The sequence below is a fragment of the Tyto alba genome, unplaced genomic scaffold (genome assembly GCF_018691265.1).
Source record: "Tyto alba isolate M040663 unplaced genomic scaffold, T.alba_DEE_v4.0 Super-Scaffold_10, whole genome shotgun sequence".
Classification (NCBI taxonomy): Eukaryota; Metazoa; Chordata; class Aves; order Strigiformes; family Tytonidae; genus Tyto; species Tyto alba.
In genome coordinates this window covers 5,437,446-5,457,602 of record NW_024881262.1, presented here as the reverse complement: position 1 = coordinate 5,457,602, position 20,157 = coordinate 5,437,446, and the positions used below count along the sequence as shown (strand labels likewise).

At 40.7% G+C, this 20,157-nt stretch overlaps 1 protein-coding gene across 1 annotated transcript in view; it reads right to left on the bottom strand.

Annotated features, from left to right (window-relative positions):
- LOC104359579 (multiple epidermal growth factor-like domains protein 6) overlaps positions 1-20,157 on the bottom strand; it is a 205,136-nt gene that overhangs the window by 68,133 nt on the left and 116,846 nt on the right. The window contains exon 6 of the mRNA XM_042800166.1: positions 5,256-5,378. Coding sequence (XP_042656100.1) covers positions 5,256-5,378 — 123 coding nt within the window. The remainder of the gene's footprint in view (positions 1-5,255; positions 5,379-20,157) is intronic.

The window sequence follows — 20,157 nt, the reverse complement described above, 5'->3', positions numbered from 1 at the left end:
CGCCAGGGAAGGAGCAGGATGATTTGTGCTTGTGCGCGCTGCCAGGCGCCGGCAGCGCATCTTCGATGGGAGAAAGGGAGAGACTTGACGTGTCGTGAGTCTAACGCCACCTCCCGTAAAGGGGCCGGCGGCTGGAGGGCCGAGTGCGCGCACGGGGATCAGGCAGGAATACAGCATGCCCCCTGCTTCCAAAGATTTATTCTCCAAGTTTGGTCGGAAACCAGCGCCGCAGCGGAGTCCCGGCAGGCACAGAGGTACGGGCCCAGCGGTGCTGAGCCAGGGAGCAGCATCGGAGCAAGGGCGAGAGGCATCATGCAGGAAAGACAAGGATTTGCTGATGGTCGAGAAATAAACATTTCTCAGCCCACTATTTTTTATAATAACGGGCGTATTTGTTCAAAAAAACCTGAGGATGAAGCCATAGTTATGTGGTATACATAGCAGCCATGCGGTTAGAACATGCCAGTCTCTTCAAATCTGTTTTCCATCACCTTAAATCCAACCTTATCAATGACAAGAAATGTAACTTCAGACATAATGTGCTTTTACTTACGTGGAAAAACATAGATTTTAGAGATATTTTCTTTGTTACTTCCTCTATTAAGAGCCTTAGTGTGCAAAAGTCTCCATAAAAACCCACATCTCAACAGCTTTTCTACATAAGGCAAACATCAAAGATAACAGCTGGCACCAGAGATGAATTGGGGTCTATAGACTGTGCTCTGCTTTCACTTCTAGGAGTTCAAACAAGAATAAATTCCAGTGAAGACAATGAATTTACATCAATCCAAAACCACAGCCCAATACTACAATAAACATGTTCTCTGTCTGAGTTTCTGCTTGCCAGACACCGGTCAGTTAATCTTTAATGACATGAAATTAATTACATTAACATAATCAAGGCATTAAAACAAAACAAAACAAATTGGACAGTGTAACCTTTGGTTATTCTAATTACCTAATTTGTAGAGAGCATTCAGTCTGGCACGTGTCTAAAATTGAATTCAATATTGAGCAAAATTAGTGGGACCAAAAAGCTAGGAAAGAAAAGAAGAATTGAAAATTATGAGATTCTGGCATGGTACATAGTATCAGAGGATTCAGAAAGAACGTATTTTACTTCCATATACTAGTTGTCACTGAACAAGGCAACCCATTGTAGAGGTTGTTTGCCTTAAGAGTACGAGCAGAAGTTTCTAATGAGAGCAAGAGGAATGACAAACAACAAACTGATTTCTTCAAATCATGTATTTTGAGGTTGATAACAGCAGTGGAGGTATGGATCACCAGCAGTTAGCCAGGATCCCAAACACACTGTGATGATGCGGTAGGAGGACCAGACTCACTAGAAAGAGCTGGTGACAGAAGTTCAGTAATGTTCCATGCAAGCACATGAGAAAGTAGCTTATCCCAGGTTTTTGACTCTTCATATGTAGGCTGAATATCTTATAAGAAAATAGATCTACCTTCTTATGTATGGGAGACTTCCAAGCTATCTAGGCTGCAAAATCTGCTTCCCCTCAAGTGATTTTGGCACTTTTGCTCCCAGAAACATAGGGTTGCCAAAAAGAAAAAGAAGACGTGGAAAGAATAAACATAACAGAAATCTGGACTGGGTTTATCTGAAAAGCCTGTCTAAAGGGATGCTTTTTTCTTATTTCTGCAGCTGAGACAATCACTTTCCATAAACAGCTAATTTCCAGAACATAGTCCCTTTTTATTCTTAGTATGTAGGAGATTGTTACATCCTCTGAAGTATCAGGAAGGAAATATTATTGCTAACGCAAGCCCTATTTGAAATTCTAGATGCTCTGCTTAGCTGCACTAGGTCAAAAGAGAGGTGCATTATTGGGTTTACTTCTTGATCGGATGAGTGCTCAAAACTGAGTGTAGAAACTGGTGCAGAAGAGGCAAACTCTCCATCCCCCAACGGTCAGTGCAAGCAGTTAGTGCCCAAATCCCAATGCTAGACACTCTTGGATTACTGGTTTATATGAAATGCTTCTCTCTGTCCTCATCAATTAGTAACTGTCTTCTGCTCCAGTGCATGAGAGCTTATTATATCCATTTATTCTGGTGTGTTGTCTGAACAGCTGAAACAGAACTCAATATCCTCTGCTCAGTATTGTGTATATCCATTATCATGATAGCAGTTGTCAGTGAAACTTAACTTCTGTCTCTCATTTTAGGACTTATTTCTGTTTCTCCTTCATAATTTCTGATACTGCATACAGAACCAAACATTGTGTTAAGTATTTTTAATAACTTCTTGTGAATACTTAAATTCATTAACTGAAAACTCACTTTCTGATAATGATCATAGTTAGGACAACTCCAAACTGAGTTTCCGGATTATCTGTGCCATGAACAGACTTTACTACTGTATGTCCACAGAAGGTTTTACATATTACACAGGTAAATTCATTTTATTGCCATGATATTTACTTTTTGTGTTTATCATTCAGTTCTCTTGTTCCTTTCCCCCCTCCAAAGCCACTTTAGTCCTTTTTTCATACAAAATTCCCCCTCTACCACACATGAAAATGAGACTATTCAGAGAGAGTAACATAACTCAAACATCACATCTTTCACTTCTGGGTCTTGCTTTGTCAGATCTGATCAGAGAGAGATGAATTTCTCTCACTTCTCTTAATTCACAGAAAAACACTAGTGTTCCTAGTTAAATATGAACCACTCTGCTTTTACATTAATCTTTTCTCTCACACTAGCGTCTCCTTACGCATTCCTTCTTCAACGAAGATAATCAAGAAAAAATTGAGACTTCACTGTATTTTCAGTTGTAGTTAATTACCAAAACACTGAGAGTCACTGTATGTGGTAAACCCAACAAACCCAAAAGGGTAAGTTCTCTAAATAAAAACCATTATTCCCACAGCTTGAGTACCGGTACATCTTGTGTTCTAGCTGCATCAGTAAATTTATTGCTGTGATAATACCAGAAATGACTGATGACATATTTGGCTGATGTTGAGCACAACCAAGGGACTTTGTGCAAGAACCGAGACAATGACCAAACTGTGAGCGAACTTATTCTGCAGATGTGGTCTGACCATACTGACTGTTCTCATATTACCCAAAATCAGGCTTAAAAATTGAAACAAATTATGTCATTTTCTTCTTCCCAAATACAGAACATTTTTTGCAGAATTCAACAATCTGACTTCTGTACTGATTCAAATATAACACCAGGAAACGTGTGTGTGTATATATGCATATATATATATAATTTTTTTTTAAGCAACATGCAGAATTAACTCTGTGTGTCTTGTTTCAGGGCTCAGAGTCCAACCTAAGAAACAGAAGGGTTTATTTTTAATGGCAGACCTGCTAATCCTCTCCCCAAGCACATAAACGGGCATTATGTCACAGGCTGAACCGCCGAGCTCCATGGTGCTCTCCATTTACATGAGCATATGTAGGGTGACTCCATCCTGTAAATCAGTGATTTTTTTACCCGAATCTGAAAAACACGGTATGGCTTTTGGGATCAAATCCACCCTATTCCTACTGTTTTATAATGCTGGTTTCTTGGAATGAGATTCCTCTGACCAACATCAGATGTCTGGCAGTACAACCACGAGCAGTGTTGAGATGAGCGGAGCAGTTGCTGCCATGAGGCCTGCAGCCAGCCCATGCTGTATATTTAATGTTGACAGAAAGCGGAACACATCTACAAGCAAGCATTCATGAATTGAAGATCTTCACTATGGGAGCTTTTGAAATTAATTTAACAAAAGGCAATCAGTTTGGTTTGCCCACTTCTTTTGTTATTGGCTTTCATGTCTTGTCTTTTGCTTGGGTGTGCCACAGAGGAGTAGAGCACGGGTTCTGCTGTCTGAGCAAGGGAAATTCAGTATCAGTTGTAACAGAGATGTTACAAACAGGACTTCAGCAGACGAAGATACATCCCTGAGGTACAGGAGTAGTTCAACCTTTTAAAGACCAGTGTAGATAAAGGAATGGATCAAAGGGCATAGGACCGCTGTGGAAACAAGAAGCTTTCACAGATCCACAGCACCCTAATTACCAGTCCACAGTGTGAGCAGAATCTCAGGAAAAGTGCTCAAAACTCTCAGCTTCACACGTATGGGCAACTCCTGCATGAGTTAAAGGGATTGGCACAAACTAAACATTCATGTAAATGCCTTGGAGGAGAGTTTTCAGTCCACTCCATCCATACTTCTCACTGTGCCTAATAACTAAAATGTAAAACAGATCCAAGCAGACAATTCTGCATTACTGTTTTACCTAAAAAACTCAACATACAGCAAAGGCTGAAGAGAAGAGGTGAAGGGTAAGGCTACTTCTCTTCATGAACTCTGAAAACCAGAGAAGACCTCTGAGAGCATACTTAAATATTTCATTAGCCTTTTAGAGCTCCCTCCCTAGCTACCAGTCCATAGCACTGTATTCTCAAATGGATCTTAGTAATTCACAAATTTGGCCTCTGCTCTTGATCCTCTCAAGAGGATTTTTTCTGCTCTGCTCACTGTAGCACAGTCACAGAGATTTTACTTCATCATCTCACCCTTCAACCCAGTTAATGATATCCTCCTGCCTCTGCTCAAGCCACCACCTGAGAAAGCCTACAGGGTCCCAGTCTGGGTAGTATGATGGAGATGGTCACCTACTGTAAGGTTAAATCCAACTTCAGGGTGGCAACCACAAGGTTTTATTTTGTCCTCATCACTGAAGACACAAGCTGCACTTTGGGATGGCTTGGTTGGAAGAGCAGGGTTCTGCCAGGCACCTGTGGGCAGGAGATCTCACTATCCATTGTTTGTAGCTCTTCAGAAAAAAGCAGGCAAAAACACTAAGTAAGAGGAAGAGTAGTGGGGGCAGAAAAGTCCAGGGCATGGCTGGAAAATGGAGGGGGATGTGCCACGAAGAAAAAATGCTCAGAATCGGAAAAACATTTTTACTGGAATTGAAAAGCCCCTATTTTTTTTAATGCCTGCTGCAAAATGAAAGAAATTTTCACAAGAATGCCTCACAGATACACGGGACACCATCACCGCTTTGTTCTTAAAAAAAAAGAACAAATTTGGAAAGACTCAAATTGTCACAAACTTCTTGAACTGAAAGGGATACTGCCATCCGTTGTGAAATAGGCAAAACTCAGACTGGGGAAGTCCACACACTTCTGCACTTATGCAAAGGCAGGTTTAGCAGAAAAAAAAAAAAAAAAAACCCACGTCTTGAAGCACGTGAAGTGCTTGTTAATGTTTACTTACCGATGCAAGTGCAGCCATCGGCATGGAGCCGGTATCCCGCCCGGCACTGGCAGTGGAAGGAGCCGTGCGTGTTGACACAGCCTTGCTGGCAGCCACCATTCACCACCGTGCACTCGTCCACGTCTAGAGCAGGAAGGCAGATGATGAGAATTACAAGATGTGCACCAGTTCTCCTGGACACATAGCTCATACATAATGCAACCATTACAGTCAGGCTGGGTTTTTGTTTACTTCGCTGCTGCGCTGTAAACAGAGCAAAGAAAATTGAAATTTTATGGTGTTTTTCAAAGTTCCTGCAGGCACTGCCTCTGTAGTCTCTACTTCTGAAACCCTTGTTAATTAGAGTGATCTGTGACATGGCTGTTTCCTCAGGGCCAAGAGAAAAATACAGGGAAAGAATTAGAGTAAGATAACACAACTGAGCTTGTAGATACCACTGGTCAAACATTTGGCTTTTGTAAAAATCTGCTGTATGAAGATTTCTTTTTGCATCATGCCTTTAATCCTATTAGCAGCTGCTCTTGAGGGTACAAGCATGTACAACTGACATAAAAGGAACAAAGTCATGCAAGAGCAGACACCATCCTCTCAATCAACATTACATTTTTAAGCACTGAGTACACAGAGAGCTTAGACACTACATTTAAAAAGAACGATGATTTTGTGCCGTGTTTTCTGTGACTTGTCCCTTGGGCTTCCTTGTGTTCACCTGAACTTTCCATAACACCTTCTCAGATGACCTCCCAGAAAAATTATGTCATTTCCTGATGATACCTTTTCCAAACCTAAGCAGGTATCTTTCCATATTTCACATTTTAGGGGATTGCATCCAGCCAAATGAAGAAGTACACTAGCATTAAACCAGCTTGAGAGCGCTGCTGTAACATTTTAACTGAAAATGATGGATAAAAAAAAAAAAAAATCAAGAACAGTTTAAGTAAACAGGTGAAGGTTTAAAATACACCCAACAAAACTGAATTTCCGAAAGCACCACATAAGAAGTTTCTGAACATTTTCAGCAACCCTGGGCTACTGTAAATAGCATTTGATAGGGATGTTGACACCATTATCTTAAATATTGACAGAGAAGGCATTGGAAATAAGGGTCAATTAGTCCATTCCCTGACAAAATTTCACCTCATAGATGTCTGCCTAGAATTTATCTGTCCTTTCCTTAACAGCCCCCAGGGATGGCAACTCCACCTCTGTCCATCTCACCCAGGGGTGAGGCTGATACCAAATTACCCTGACCGCCAAGGACCCTCTCCTCGTGCCAAATCTAAACCTCCCTCCTGCAACAGACTTCTATAAAAAAAACCCCTTTCAACATGAAACACTCCCCTTGATTTAACTGCTCTTTAAATCATGTTCTCAAATCATCGAAGGGATTTACCCACCCAAGCACACCCAAACGGCTGCGGATGAGGAGACTGGGATTTAAAGAAATAAAAGAGTGGCTGCAACGAGAAGCAAGTCTGCAGTTGCTGCTGTGGGGAAGCAAGCTGGCAGCAGAGCAGAACGCAGCAACACAAAGAGGTTGGGTTTTTTCCCCCCCATATTTCACTTGAGGAACAAGGAGTCTGGCTTTCATATTTCTGCTGCTGAGATATCTGCTTTGCATTTAGCTTTCATGGTTTGCATTTTTTTTTAATGCTTTTATTTTTATTTCATTTTAGAAAATCTAATCAAAATTAAATGAAAAAGGAAGTTTTAAAAATGACTTGGAAATACACAATGTCCTGGTCCAAAGGAAATGCATTTATAAAGTTAAATTTTAATACTTCACATGTGAATTTCACTCACCTAGAATGAAATTCTGGTGTTGACTAGTGTTTAAATTCAGACCATTTGCTAAAGTGCGCCACTTTTTAATCCTTCTGCTATATTTGCTGTTTTATTAGACTGTATACTATATACATTTCCTACCGCCTGGAGACATCTGGAATACTCTTTTTTCAAACAGAAGTTTTGCTTTTTTTAATGTAAACAGTAAACAGAAAATGTTATTCATCTTGTTGAATTCTATACTGTTACGAAGTAGCCTGCTGAAAAACGCCAGGACAAAGTCAAACCCAGGCAACTAGTTGTCTTGAGTATCACAAAAACAAAATAAGCAAAAAAAGCTCAGAAAAAATATAACAAGGAAGCAACAGAACTATATAGTACACCACGTTCCAGTATTTATACCTCAATAAAATAATAGGAGCTTCAATATATTCATTTTATAGGCTACAATCAGCTGCAGAATTTCTCTAATATACCAAATACAGTTTTAAGTTAGGATATCAGCACTTACAAAGGAGAAGAAATAGTCCAGCTATTAAAAATGAGCACTTGGAGTTAGCTGTATTTGTTAGTCTCTATTTGAACATTCAGAGCAGTGACTTGGTTTACGGGGCAGCTCTGCACCCAGCAGCAGCTCCTCTTTCAATGGCATCGCCCTCGTGCTGGCACATCCCGCAAGGCTGTAACACAATTATATTGCTGAAAGGCAATATCATTAAATGAAAAATAAAAGACCACAAAATACTTGTATATACAAGCTACACCTAACTCCACCCCAAGACTCCCTGCAGCAAGTGAGGGAAAAAAACAGAGGTGAGACCAACGATTCTCCAACACAACTCCAACTTGAGCAGCAAGTTTGATGACAGACAATCCCTTCTAGTCTCAGGCTTTCTCTGCAAGATCAGTATTTTAAGGATTATATGTTGAAAGATTCTTTCACATATTACAGATATAATTAAGAAAAATGCAATGCACAGTTGCCTTTCAACGTCTCCTACATCTCAAGGCCAGGAAACAACTTTGCCCCCAGTTACAGAAGAAAAATGCCTTTATTATTTTGTCTAGGGAGCAGTCTGCAAAGTAGACACTAATCTAAATGCGTGAACTGCACTTGAAAGTTTTAAAAGTCTAACCTATTTGGACTTTTATATTTAATTTGCTGTACTAGTGAAGATATATATACCAGGAATAAAACAGATTATGCTGTTGTCGATACAGAAGTAGCCATTTCTTTTTCTACATGGGAATAACTATAGAAATATGAAATTATTCTAGAATTATGTTATAAAAATATAAAAAATATTATAGAATTATAAAGTCATTCTATTGTAATTCTAGAATATTATGGGATTATGGAAGATTGTATCTGTTTAACAATACACTATAATTAAATTTGGATTAGTTTCTACTGCAGATCAAACTGAAACACCTACGTGCTCAACTCTCTACAGCTGCAATTTAGGACGCTTATCTGAATAACCCAAATTTCAAGCCATTTATGGCTTGCTTATCACAAGTCAGACCGTGATGAAAGCAACTGCATTCCTGCAAAACAGCAGGAGAGCAATCCGCTGAGACGAGCGGCGAGAGGCGAAATGAGAACGGTGTGCTGTCCCCAGGCTATCTTGCGAAGGGGATTATGCTGCTGGGTGACTAGAGCAGAGTCAGGACGTGAATATCCTCCTTCTCAGCTAGGGAAAAGTTCAGCAGAGATACATTTTAGCGGGATCCCCCACTGAAGGTATCTCTGCTTTCCATGCTGCCCATACACAGCACGCATCCACACAGGGACTGTGTCCCCATTTGCCCACTTTTCATCAGGAACAACCTGGAAGCAATAACCTTATGGTCAGTCATACAAGCCGAAAATCAATCCTACGTATTTCCAAGATGACAAGTGTTTTAGCCACCATGACATGTACCTTTATTAGCGCTTCATGCTTCTGAAGTCTGTGCATTTGGACTGAGCTCTGCGCATCGCGACTGCACACTGCCCTTTCCTTCATCCCAAAAGGATGCACATCTCGAACGTGTCTCAAACGTGGGATAAGAAGACGCAGCGTACAAATGCACAACCTGCTGCCAGCAGCATGCCCTTTCCAAGGGCAGATCATACTGATGAAGCTACAGATTTTGAAGTCCTCCATACACCTGAATGGGGGCTCTGATAATCTTCAAGACAGTTTGTCCCCAGTCGATTTGACAGGACATGTTAAAGAGAGTCCCATTTCTCTGCCCAAAACCTGTTTAAATCTAGAGCTCGGTGATTGCGTGTTTGGAATTTGGGGTCATGGCATCAATGGCTTTTTTCATACCGTTACTAAAATGTTTAGGAACAGCTATGATCAATCAGTTCCCAAAAAATAAACAGACTGCTGTGTTAAATGGACAATTAGTGAACCTGCAACCACATTTTTATAAAGGAGAAAAAAGCAATATGTTGCCAGATCAATTCTGTACTAAAAAACAGCTTAGCTTTTCAAACTATTAAGGAATGTAAACAAAATGTAAAACTAAACCCCAACAGAAGAAAAAAAAAATAGTTCAGGTGGCAGCAGGATCGAGTGTTTGCAGTATCATCTCCATTTTTATGATCTGTTCCCTCTTTTCTGGCTGTGTAGTGCAAGACAGAGTTGTGAGCAGGTGGACTATTTTTCAGCTCCCAGTTTTTAAGTTTTCCACCTGCAACACCCCAGGACCAGGGGCAGGTCAAGGACAGGCTGCAGCCACAGCCCCCACGTCTCCGGACAGAGGGGAGCTGGTGTTGCCAAAGGTGCTTGTACTGCAAACCGGGTACGTCCTTAAACCTGCATGTAACAAACACCTGAAGGAAGGGTCACGGGCCTCCGAAGGGCCTTAGAAACATTTGTCCCTATTTTAAACACCGGACAGGCACTTCATGCAATTCCAAGTCCTCTTTGCTTTTAAATCATTTTTTTCCAAGGAACCTGTCTAGCAATTTCTGCCATGACTACTCCCACGATTAATGCATCACCCGCTCTCCCGTACGTCTGTAATGATCCATGATCCTCTACAGGTATATGCATATATTTGGGCTTTGGTGCAGGACAAATGCCACTTCACATCTCACAGTGTCTGCAGAAATACTGAAAGCCAAGCCGGCTTTTCTTTCTAATTCCACTTATTTTTTAAAGCACTCCATTCCTCACAAAGTTATTTACCACTTTTATCACTTTTCACATGCCTTTTGTGCACGTATGTGCAGCTGCTCTGAAAGTACAAGATGAAACAAACCTCTAATATTAAGTTTATGGCACATGTTTTCTGCTTGCACATTTTTAGTCAAATGAAAGGTATAAAGTTACTTAAAATATAACCTCTACTGCTGACCTGAGTTCCCTTCTTTGGGTTGGCCAAGCCAACAATGGCACAAACATTTTGAGAATCTCAAATGGAAAGAGAGATGATGTGAGATGGGTTGCACAGGGATGGCATTCGCATCGAGGACACTTTGTCAAGAGCACAATGTGAGGTCTAAGCAGACACAGGGTGGCAGAGCACCGTTTACCTCTCAGCGAGCTTCATGGAGCCAGGGGCATTTCTTCTGGGTGACACAAATGAACAGGCTTTCTCTCCCTTGACTGTAAAAACATGTACAGATTGACAACTGTTTAAAGCCAGTGCTTTCTGATAGATAAGCAGAAAAAAAAAATGCCTCTTCACAGTGCCCAGGCACTGCTGGAGAAAGAAACCAGAACTGGGCAGTACAGACCTCACCACTTGACAGTTTTTTCATTTTTTGAGTTTTTGCAAAAACTCTTTACTGTGGAAACTAAAGAACAATATGAAGAGAGACAGAGACAAAATAGTTGTGAGCATCGCTCACTCCACAAACACCAGAGCCTTGATATGATGAAAAAATTTCTGTCCAGCTGGGAGCTGATGTAGGAAACACGTTCTGGGTACACGCTAGAACCATCGCCTGCATGCAGGGACCTAAACCACCACAATACCATCTGTGGGTCTGGCCCAAATTACTTCCACAGAAGCATAACTACACCCTTTTTACCAGATGCCTAAGAAATAGTACATAAAATTGGAATGAATGACACATGCATGTTTCCATTTTCCATTCACCACAATCCCCTCAGGTCGCTGCAGAAAGGACGCAACCAGCAGAAGCGGGGAAACACAAAACCCTGCTTGCATTTACTTAGAGGACGGTTTACACCAATGGTGTGAAAGTCAGATTACAATTAAAAAAATTATAGTAATTATTTTAAAAAATCATGACCAGAAAGAGGAAGCACAGTGTAATCTTTGTAGAATTATCCTAAAATTCAGTAAAATCAGGAGTTTGTCTCTTCTTTACCCAGAGAACTCTGTGGGTCATTGATCCCCACACAATATTGTGAGGATTCGTCAGTAATGGTGATGATAGAGAAACTGGGAAGGGACGATTCAATCTTATGTAAAGAACTACAACCACAAACCTTAAGTGGCTATATTTTAAATTATCATAAATGGATAAACTGTTCAGCCCAAACATTTATTTGGAAATAAATTAACAAAAATCTGGTTTACCAATCCCTTGTCCTGACTAGCTCTCCCTGTCTCTCCAGCTGCAGATTATTTAGTAAATCTGACATGAAAACTCTCTGATTGTTTGCTATTTAATGCAACACTTAAAATCAACAAAGATGCATGACAGTGCTTTCCCTTCTGTTATTTGTAACAGCACTGTGATTAGTATCTTTTATATATTCCAAGGAATGTTTAAACTTCACAGAAGTTATGAAATGAAAATATCATATGGTCTTTCCTCACTAATTTACATGGTGGATTTTACACACTAATTTAGTGTGTTTCTAAATTAAATAATTTATATACTTCAGGGAAGGGAGGGAAGCAGGCTTGGTTCCGTCATTCATAAGCTGATCACAAAAGTAAGAAACTATTTCTCTAAAGTGAAATATAAAATAAGACCTGCTATTTCAATAAGTAGATACATTTATGACAGATTCAGCTCACAGCTTCCTTTAACTCACAATCTCCCCAAGTTTCAAGTTTGAAAATGTCCATAATTTGACAACCAGTGAGAATCCACTCACAAATGCACTCACTATTAAGCATGACATAATTTGCTCTTGCAGAAGAAGTTTTTAAAAAGCATCTCTCCTGTTGTACTAACAGTAAAGTGGTTTTCAAGGTTTGAAAGTTTGATTGGAGGAGTTTTGAAACTCCTGTTGATAGAAAAATATTTGTCCGTTTTCTCCACAATGAAGGAAGTTTGACATTAGTATTGACTCTAGGAAGAGAAATACTAGTTTAAAGTCTGGTCAAAAACAAAGCCTAAAATTCATCAAGGAAAAGCAGAATTTCTGTTCATATTAATAAAAAACATACTTCTGTTTCACTGAACCAAACTGAGCAGCAAAGAGGGAAAAGAGCAGTTTTTGATAGCTGTGAGATTTTCAATTGCAAAACCCCTAGTCTAGGGCTTTTTTTTATGCTTCACAAAACCATAAATATGCTACAAGCTCTTTTGAGTGGTCTACTAGAACCTGATGTTAAAACACCTTCGTGAAATAGCTTTCAGCACAGATAAATGCGCTCCTGCGGAGCCAGCTGGGTCATTTTGAACTGTTAGCGCTCCTAGGCTTTTATTTTTGCTCCTCAGCTATTTGTTTCTGCCCTTTCCTGCCCCCTCCAATGGATTATATGAGCATCTATTGTCTGCTCTGGTTCAAAGTCACCCAGGTTAGCTCCAACCGCTGCTGAAGCTTACTTAAATTTCCGTAAGTCACAGGTGTCTGAGGCAAGCCTGCTACAACAAAATTAATTAATGGAATAGCTTCAGCAAACCGTACTGAAAGGAGCATGTCACGTCTGATAAGAGATTGGTTAAAAGGCATGGTTAAGAGATTCCTTACCCAATTTAGTCCCTGCGAACTGACTCCACAATGAAAGAGGACCCCTGTTAGCGCAGTGAGTTTTCTACTATGTTTCTTCTTTGCCCAGGATTAAGGACAAAGCAGCTTTAACCAGCACTGATTTTGGCAGGGCTAGCCAATTAGCCATGAACAGAAACAGGCTTTCCACGTTATCTGATTGTTTACCTTCCCCTGAAAATCTATGGTATTAAACAAAACAAAGCTTTTTGTACCGGGCTCACTGTCTTTTAGTCTGCTACCTCCCTTCAGACCTCCCTGGTGATTCGGTCACATCGTGGAGGGGAATTTTCTGCCCTGTAGTTGGTACCTTGCCCTAAATTTCAGATGTTTTCCAGGTAGCTACAATGACTTCCAGCCGTGTCTACATGGGGTTTCCTTTCGCTTACCCCTGGTTTATCTGTCTTTATGCTGAGAACACCAAATCACAGGGACCATGGCACTGTGAAATGCTGAACAGCAGCGTCATCTATGGGACCGTGTCTGTGTTAGGTGATATATATTTATGTCCAGGTCTGAAGGGAGATGTATTTCCCCATGACTGTTTTCAAGGAGGGAAGAGAACAGAGGTGTCTCTGACGTACAGCTTTTTGGGGAGATCATGGAGCAGCTGTGGGGGAAAGGCAGAGAGCTGCTTCCAGCACAGTGCAAGCTGCCCCACAACCCACTGCTGGGGAAAAGGCTTCTAGAAAAACTGAAAGGGTCATCCCACCCAATCAAGCCTTACAGACCTGGATTTCATTTCCTGATCTGTCACTGTATATAGAAATATTGGCCTTATTGGAGAATAAATACACTAATAAATTGCTAGGAGATGTCACGCAACCCTGTTAGTGGGGGCCACAGATGATTTGAAAGAATGACATTGATTTGCCAAAAGACCCTAGTAATTTGAATTCATTGTTGGGACAGGGAAGGAATATATCAAGGCAAAGATCCTTTATGATTTTTTCTTTTTAAACTTTTTTTTCTTTTTTTTCACCTTAATATTGTTTTCATGCGAAGACTGGCACAATACAACCATTGCAAATGGAGACTGTTCCTCACCAATGACTGGATCCCGCAATCACAGTTCATTTCTCAGATGTCCCTCAAGGCCAGATCTCCTGGACAGTGACATGAAAAGACAAAAATGGCCAATATCTGCACTGCCGCTTTCTGCTTACTTTCAATGCCTGACATGCCAATCTCTCCCAAGATATTTAACAGTGGTTTAGCTCAATAAACAGCTAAGAGCCCCTCATCCACAAGTCTATATGCAAACCATATGTTGCAGTTGAAAACTCTGAAGATTATAATTAAAACTGTCCATTCAATTTAAACAAGGTGAAGAATGAAAACTATTTCAAATTCAATAAACAGGCCATTTGAAAGTGCAGACGTTGTGGAGGACAAGCTTAACAACTTAATTGACAGGTAAAGCTTCATTTCTAATCCTCATTTTGATATCGTCTGTAGCCTCAGGAGTCAAAACACATCACTGCTCAGTCCTCAAAATATGCAGAGAAAATGAAAATGTCAGTTGAATGAAAAAAAGGAGAAGCATCTGTTTGATAGCTGTGCAAGCCTGTGATATGTAAACTGCTTTGGAGTCAAGCAGCCCTAGAGTTTCAAGGCATTCTTCATTAAAAATACACATACAGAGACAGACATATATATAAATATATATATATGTGTGAGTTTTAAGCAGTTATTGGGGCCAGATTATTTGCAAGAAAATAAGGGTATAGAATTAAAGTCAGGAACATGACAATTTCATGCACCGACCTCAGACAATACTGTAATGTTTTCACACAGCAGTGAAGAAATACTTTTCCCCCATCTTTTCACAATGTAGATCTGTACATTTTTCTCCACTCCTAAGTCTTTAAAACAAAAAGAGAAAGATGCATTTCTGAATCTTGCAGTAGTACACAGCATCTCAGCAAAGTAAAGCCAAAAAGGAAGACTGATAGGGTTACCAGCCTCCACGGTGGGGTTATACTAACAGATATTTTGGCAACTAAACACCCTTGATGATTCCAATTCACATCAATATGAAACCCACACAGATGGACATAAGCTCTCAGTGGAAAAACTGTTGCCAGGATAAGTGAATGACCACATGAAATAACAAGGGAGTACAATCTGAAGAATGACAATCCAGACAAAGGCGTAACTTAGGATCTTCGAAGATGTTTATATACTGAAGAAAATGGCCTCATTAATTTTACTGTTTCCTGTGGAAAAGAAGTGAATGTACTGGCTGTAAACAGTGAAGTTGGAAGAGGACATTTTGCCTGTGCACCGCAACAGTGTGGGCTGAAACACAATAATGAAAGTTTTATGTAATTTCTGCTTAGGACAAAGGCTTTGAGATCACTAGCATCAGCAGCTTCACCGCAATGCTCCTGCAAGTTTTTCTGATGTGGGGCAGAATAGCAGAAGAAAAATTTGTTATGGGGCTATCAATTTTTAAATACAGTTCCTCAGCACAACTCAGTTAGGACATGCTGGGAGGCAGGAGGGTGGCAAAGGAGGAAAGGATCTCTACGAGGAGATGTACTTCATAAGCGACAGCATGATACAGCCCAAACTCCTTGTGCAGACTCAAATTTGAGACATACTAAGGAGGTTTATACATTGGGCCATCAGCATCTTCTCTCAGCAGGATATGACAGTTTGAAAAAAAGTTATGGAATAAAAAGAGAGAAATAACTGATCTGATGTGAACATCTGTTTTTTGTTAGCAGCAATATTAATGCCTGCTTGCTGAGCTCAGTAAGTGTCTTTACTACAGTAGAATGCATAGAGAAATCTTTTCCACACACAGTAGGTAAAATATGCAAAAGAAAATGTTAATCATGCAAATACCTTCATAATCTGATGTTTCAAGCTTACAGTACATACGCTCTGCTGGTCGGAAACATGAATGCTATTTGTGACAAATGTCCTTGAGTTGGTAAAAAGCTTTAAGACATCACATGGATAGACTTGTCACGCAAACTGACTGGAACATAAGCCAATCTTGGGAATAATTGGTTTGGGAGGACCAATCGCCAGTTGGAATTGGATTGTTCAACACGTGCAGCATGTGCAACGCCGGCACTGCGCTCGCAGTGACAATTCTGCGCGGGACTAGGACAGGGAGGGAAAACACACCACTCAGGCACCGAGCTCCACCTCTCTGCCAGTCTCACCTAGACGTGAGCACAGCACAATCCACTCCATTTCTGCAAAAAACAGCTCACTGACATTGCTCCACAGCCATTAGTGAGCAGGGCACCTCCTCAAGAAGCCGCCACAAGCATCGATCCCGCGCGAGAGCTACCGCAAATCCAGGCTGATTTGCAACACAGATCACCAGCGAGTAAAAGGCAGCATTTTACACAGATTTTCTTGCTCTGCTTCCTTATGACATATTGTGCTGCTTTTGACTGAGAGAGAGTCAATTTTTTTCCATATCAGCTAGTATGGGGCCATGTTTTGGATTTGCACTGAAAACAGTGCTGATAAGAGGGATGTTTTCATATTTTTGTTACCGCTGAGCAGCACTAACACAGAGCTGAAGCCTTTTTTTGCTCCTCACCCCACTCCACCAGTGAGAGGGCTGGGGGGGGGACGACACAGCCGTGTCACCCCAGCCCATACAACATCATGCTCAGCGTATAGAGCTGGGGGGGGAAGGAGAAAGGGGGGGACGTTCGGAGCAATGACATTTGTCTGCCCCAGTCACCGTTACACTTGATGGAGCCCGGCTGGCCTGGGGACAGCTGAGAACCCAGGTGTCCATGGGAAGGGGGGGGAGGAATTCCTTGTTTTGCTTTGCTTGTGTGCATGGCTTTGGCTTTACTTATTAAACTGTCTTTATCTCAACTCACAAGTTTTCTCACGTTTCTGATTCTCTCCCCCATCCCACTCAGGGAGGGGAGCAAGCAGCTCTGTGGGGCTTAGTTGCCAGCTGGGGTTAAACCATGACACATCTATTAGTCACAACGCTGCAGAGATTCAACCACAAGACAAGAGAAGTGGCATTAACACATCCCAAACCTGTCCATACCAACTTCCAGAGCTGGCTCCTAATGAACAATGTCACCAGGCACATTTTTGCCTCCTTTTTTTTCCTCTTCCAGAGATTAAAAATGACATCAAATTAATCACTTGATTGCTCCATTTTTCTTAGCTGTTTTTGAACTCCTTGACTGACATTGAATCTCTTTTGGGATAGTAATTGTTAACAAGGTTCACAGGTGGGTGTTTCGAAGATCTGGTATGCAACAATGGCAGGTTTATTTCAAGTTGGCCTTCTAATAAATCCCAGTTAAAGCCCTCAGGTACTCATGTAATTGAAGTTTCAGTAATCCAATATGATGTTGATCAAACTACTGATCTTTTAATAACGAATTGTAGCCCTCCCAGCAGTTGCTATCTTGCTGACAGTCATGTCTGGATCACTTCCTCTGGGCCAATACTTTGAACAGAGAAGCTGACAGATTTCTGTTTGGTTTAGATTTTATCACAAATTGTTTTAAAGCTTTTTAGGGATATATCAGATGGCTCGTAAAATCCACTGGGCATTTCAATAAAAAATGGGATTTCTATTAATTGTCCCAGTGAAGACCAGTATTAAATGCTTCTAAAGAGGAATATAAACACCACTTCTTCCTATCTCTGTATCTGCCTTAGTCCTTGTTTACTTAGCCTGTAGGCAAAGCTACAGAAAAAGCGGTAGTTACCCTGCACAATACTCTCCACTGAAAAGCAAATGTGCACATTTTTCCTCTCATAATTTCCATTTAAAGTATGAATTGAAGGTTTCTAAGCCTTGCCTCTCTACACAAGAATAATTCAGTTGCAATTTACATTTTCGATGTGCTCAAAATGAACACCAAGATGACTCATGTGCTGTTTATAAGATGATTATATTTGCTGGTAAATACCTTGCTACAAACAAGCTATAATTTAAGTATTCAAAAGTCTTGCTTCTGCATAAAATTACTACTAACTGTAATTTTGGAGATCATGACCAGAGCTTCAATTTCAGGCTTGCAAAGCTCTTCCTACACAATGATTCTTAAAAGCACGAGTGTATTTTCTTCTCTGACAATGGCAATCATTGTATCTCTGTAATTGCGGAAAAGATTACCTAGCTTTTAATTCACATTAGTCAGCTGCAACAATACCATGCTTCTTTCCTTTCCTCCAAAATAAACTAATTATTGTCAATCAGCCCAGTGGAATGTTAACATTCTCCATAACCTCCCTTTCAGAGGTAGTCATAATGCTAGAAACTAGCTAATATAAACTAATCGGAGCCCTAGAAATATCTCAAAACATATTTGTACCGCAGTCTATCATTTTTGCCATATTAATTCTAAATATTATATATTGTCTGGACAATAATAGTCTTTTCATATAGTTATATAGTGCTTTTCATCTAGCTATTCATAGCTCTTGCATTAATTAAACAGCATTAAATCATTAATTAAAACATTAATTAAACAAAATTTTTAAATGGTGTAGCAAATACTGTACTATTTCCAAACTTTAAATGTTTTAATTGTCAAAAGCTAATCAGTAAAGCTTTATGCACCAAGCAGTTTGAACAAAGAAAACTTTTCAGGGCAGTATGTTTGCTCATGCACAACTTTCTGCACAAACTCACAACTGCAAGAGCTGGAGTGACACGCAGAGAAACCACGAAGGGGATGACTGTCATTCTCCCCTCACTTTAAGCAACCACTCCTTTCCAAAGATAATAGCAAGTTACGGTTCCCACTTATTATTTCTTTCCAGCTGGTAGGGCCCATGTGAGGCTTTTCAGATCCCAGCGGAAGAGAGGGGAGCTGGAAGCCTTGGGGAAGCAGCCCGTGCGCCGAGCCTATAATCAGCGGTGACGCACGGTGAGCTTTCAAGCGCCATATGGGCTAGACCAGCAGACGCCGTAGAGATGGGACTCTCCGTTTGTTGTTACCTGGGAGGCCTGTGACATCAAGAAATGTTTCCCTTTCAACCCGTGTCAGATCAGCAATCAATAATTCATCTGATGGCTGAATGCAGAACGGGGTGTCGGGTTTCTGTGAATTAATAATAATACTATGCTTTTTAAGAAATGTGCTGCTTTGAAACACAGCAGAAGATATGCTGCAGGAATCGTATGACATGCCGGTAAGCTGTGCTACACCCAGCCCCGTGTAATCCTTACATAACCTGAAAATTAAACTGCCAGTTGTGTGGCTTGTTTATGCAAAAGGCTGTTATTAAAATGCTGCAGTTGAATTAAGCATTTGAAGAGAAAAATCTAGACACCGAAAAAAAAACCTCCATGGGAAAAAAAAAAAAAGAGATTTTTTTTCCCTTTGTGGAAAAAAAGAGATATTTACCAAGATTATCCTGAAATAATCACTGCATTCTTGAAATATAAGTGGTCCCAGTCTGCCCCAAAAGCCAAGGCTGTAGATGCAGGTAGGGCTCCTTCAGCTGTTGCTTTGGAGCCTCGGATTAGGATATTGCTCTTGACACCAGCCATTTCTACCCAACTGGTCTGCATAAAACTTCTGCTTAAAAAGTGACTGAAAACTGACTGTGCCTGTCCTCGGCTCCAATCAATAAAAACATGCATCCAGGATAAACGAGCTCACTCTTCAATGGCAATATTCACTTTGGAGGAAGCTGTCATAACTGTTAGTTCATCTACCCTGAGGGATATCAGATGTGAGAAATTATGTGGTTTAGCTCACAGTCGTCTTTGTTCAGTGTGTAAGAGAGAAGCGGGGAGACTTTAGCAGTAGTTAAGCATGAATCAGGAAAAACCTAAATAAGTGCAATTAAAATTCAAAAATAAATCAATTATCGGAGCATCAGATGCTCTTCTCAGCTATGACTGACACATAAGTGCTCAAAAAGATAGGTTGGAAGTGTCTGTTCGGGTCCAAGTGATGCGTCTACCCTTCCCCGATTGAAGGGAAACAGGTCAGGCACAAAATGACTGTGATTTTGCTGAGTTTAGTATATGATACATTTTAATAAGATTGAAAGGGTTCATGCGTCCCCGGCGTGTAATTGAGTGAATTAGGCTTGGGAGAGCGCACAAAATGAGAGGGGACTGACCAAACCAACCCACGGAATTCACTGCGTGCTGACAGCCGCTGAGAGCCTGAAATGAACCTGCCGAAATTCAGCTCACGTTCCTGCCTGCCTTGGGCTTGCCATTAATCAGGATT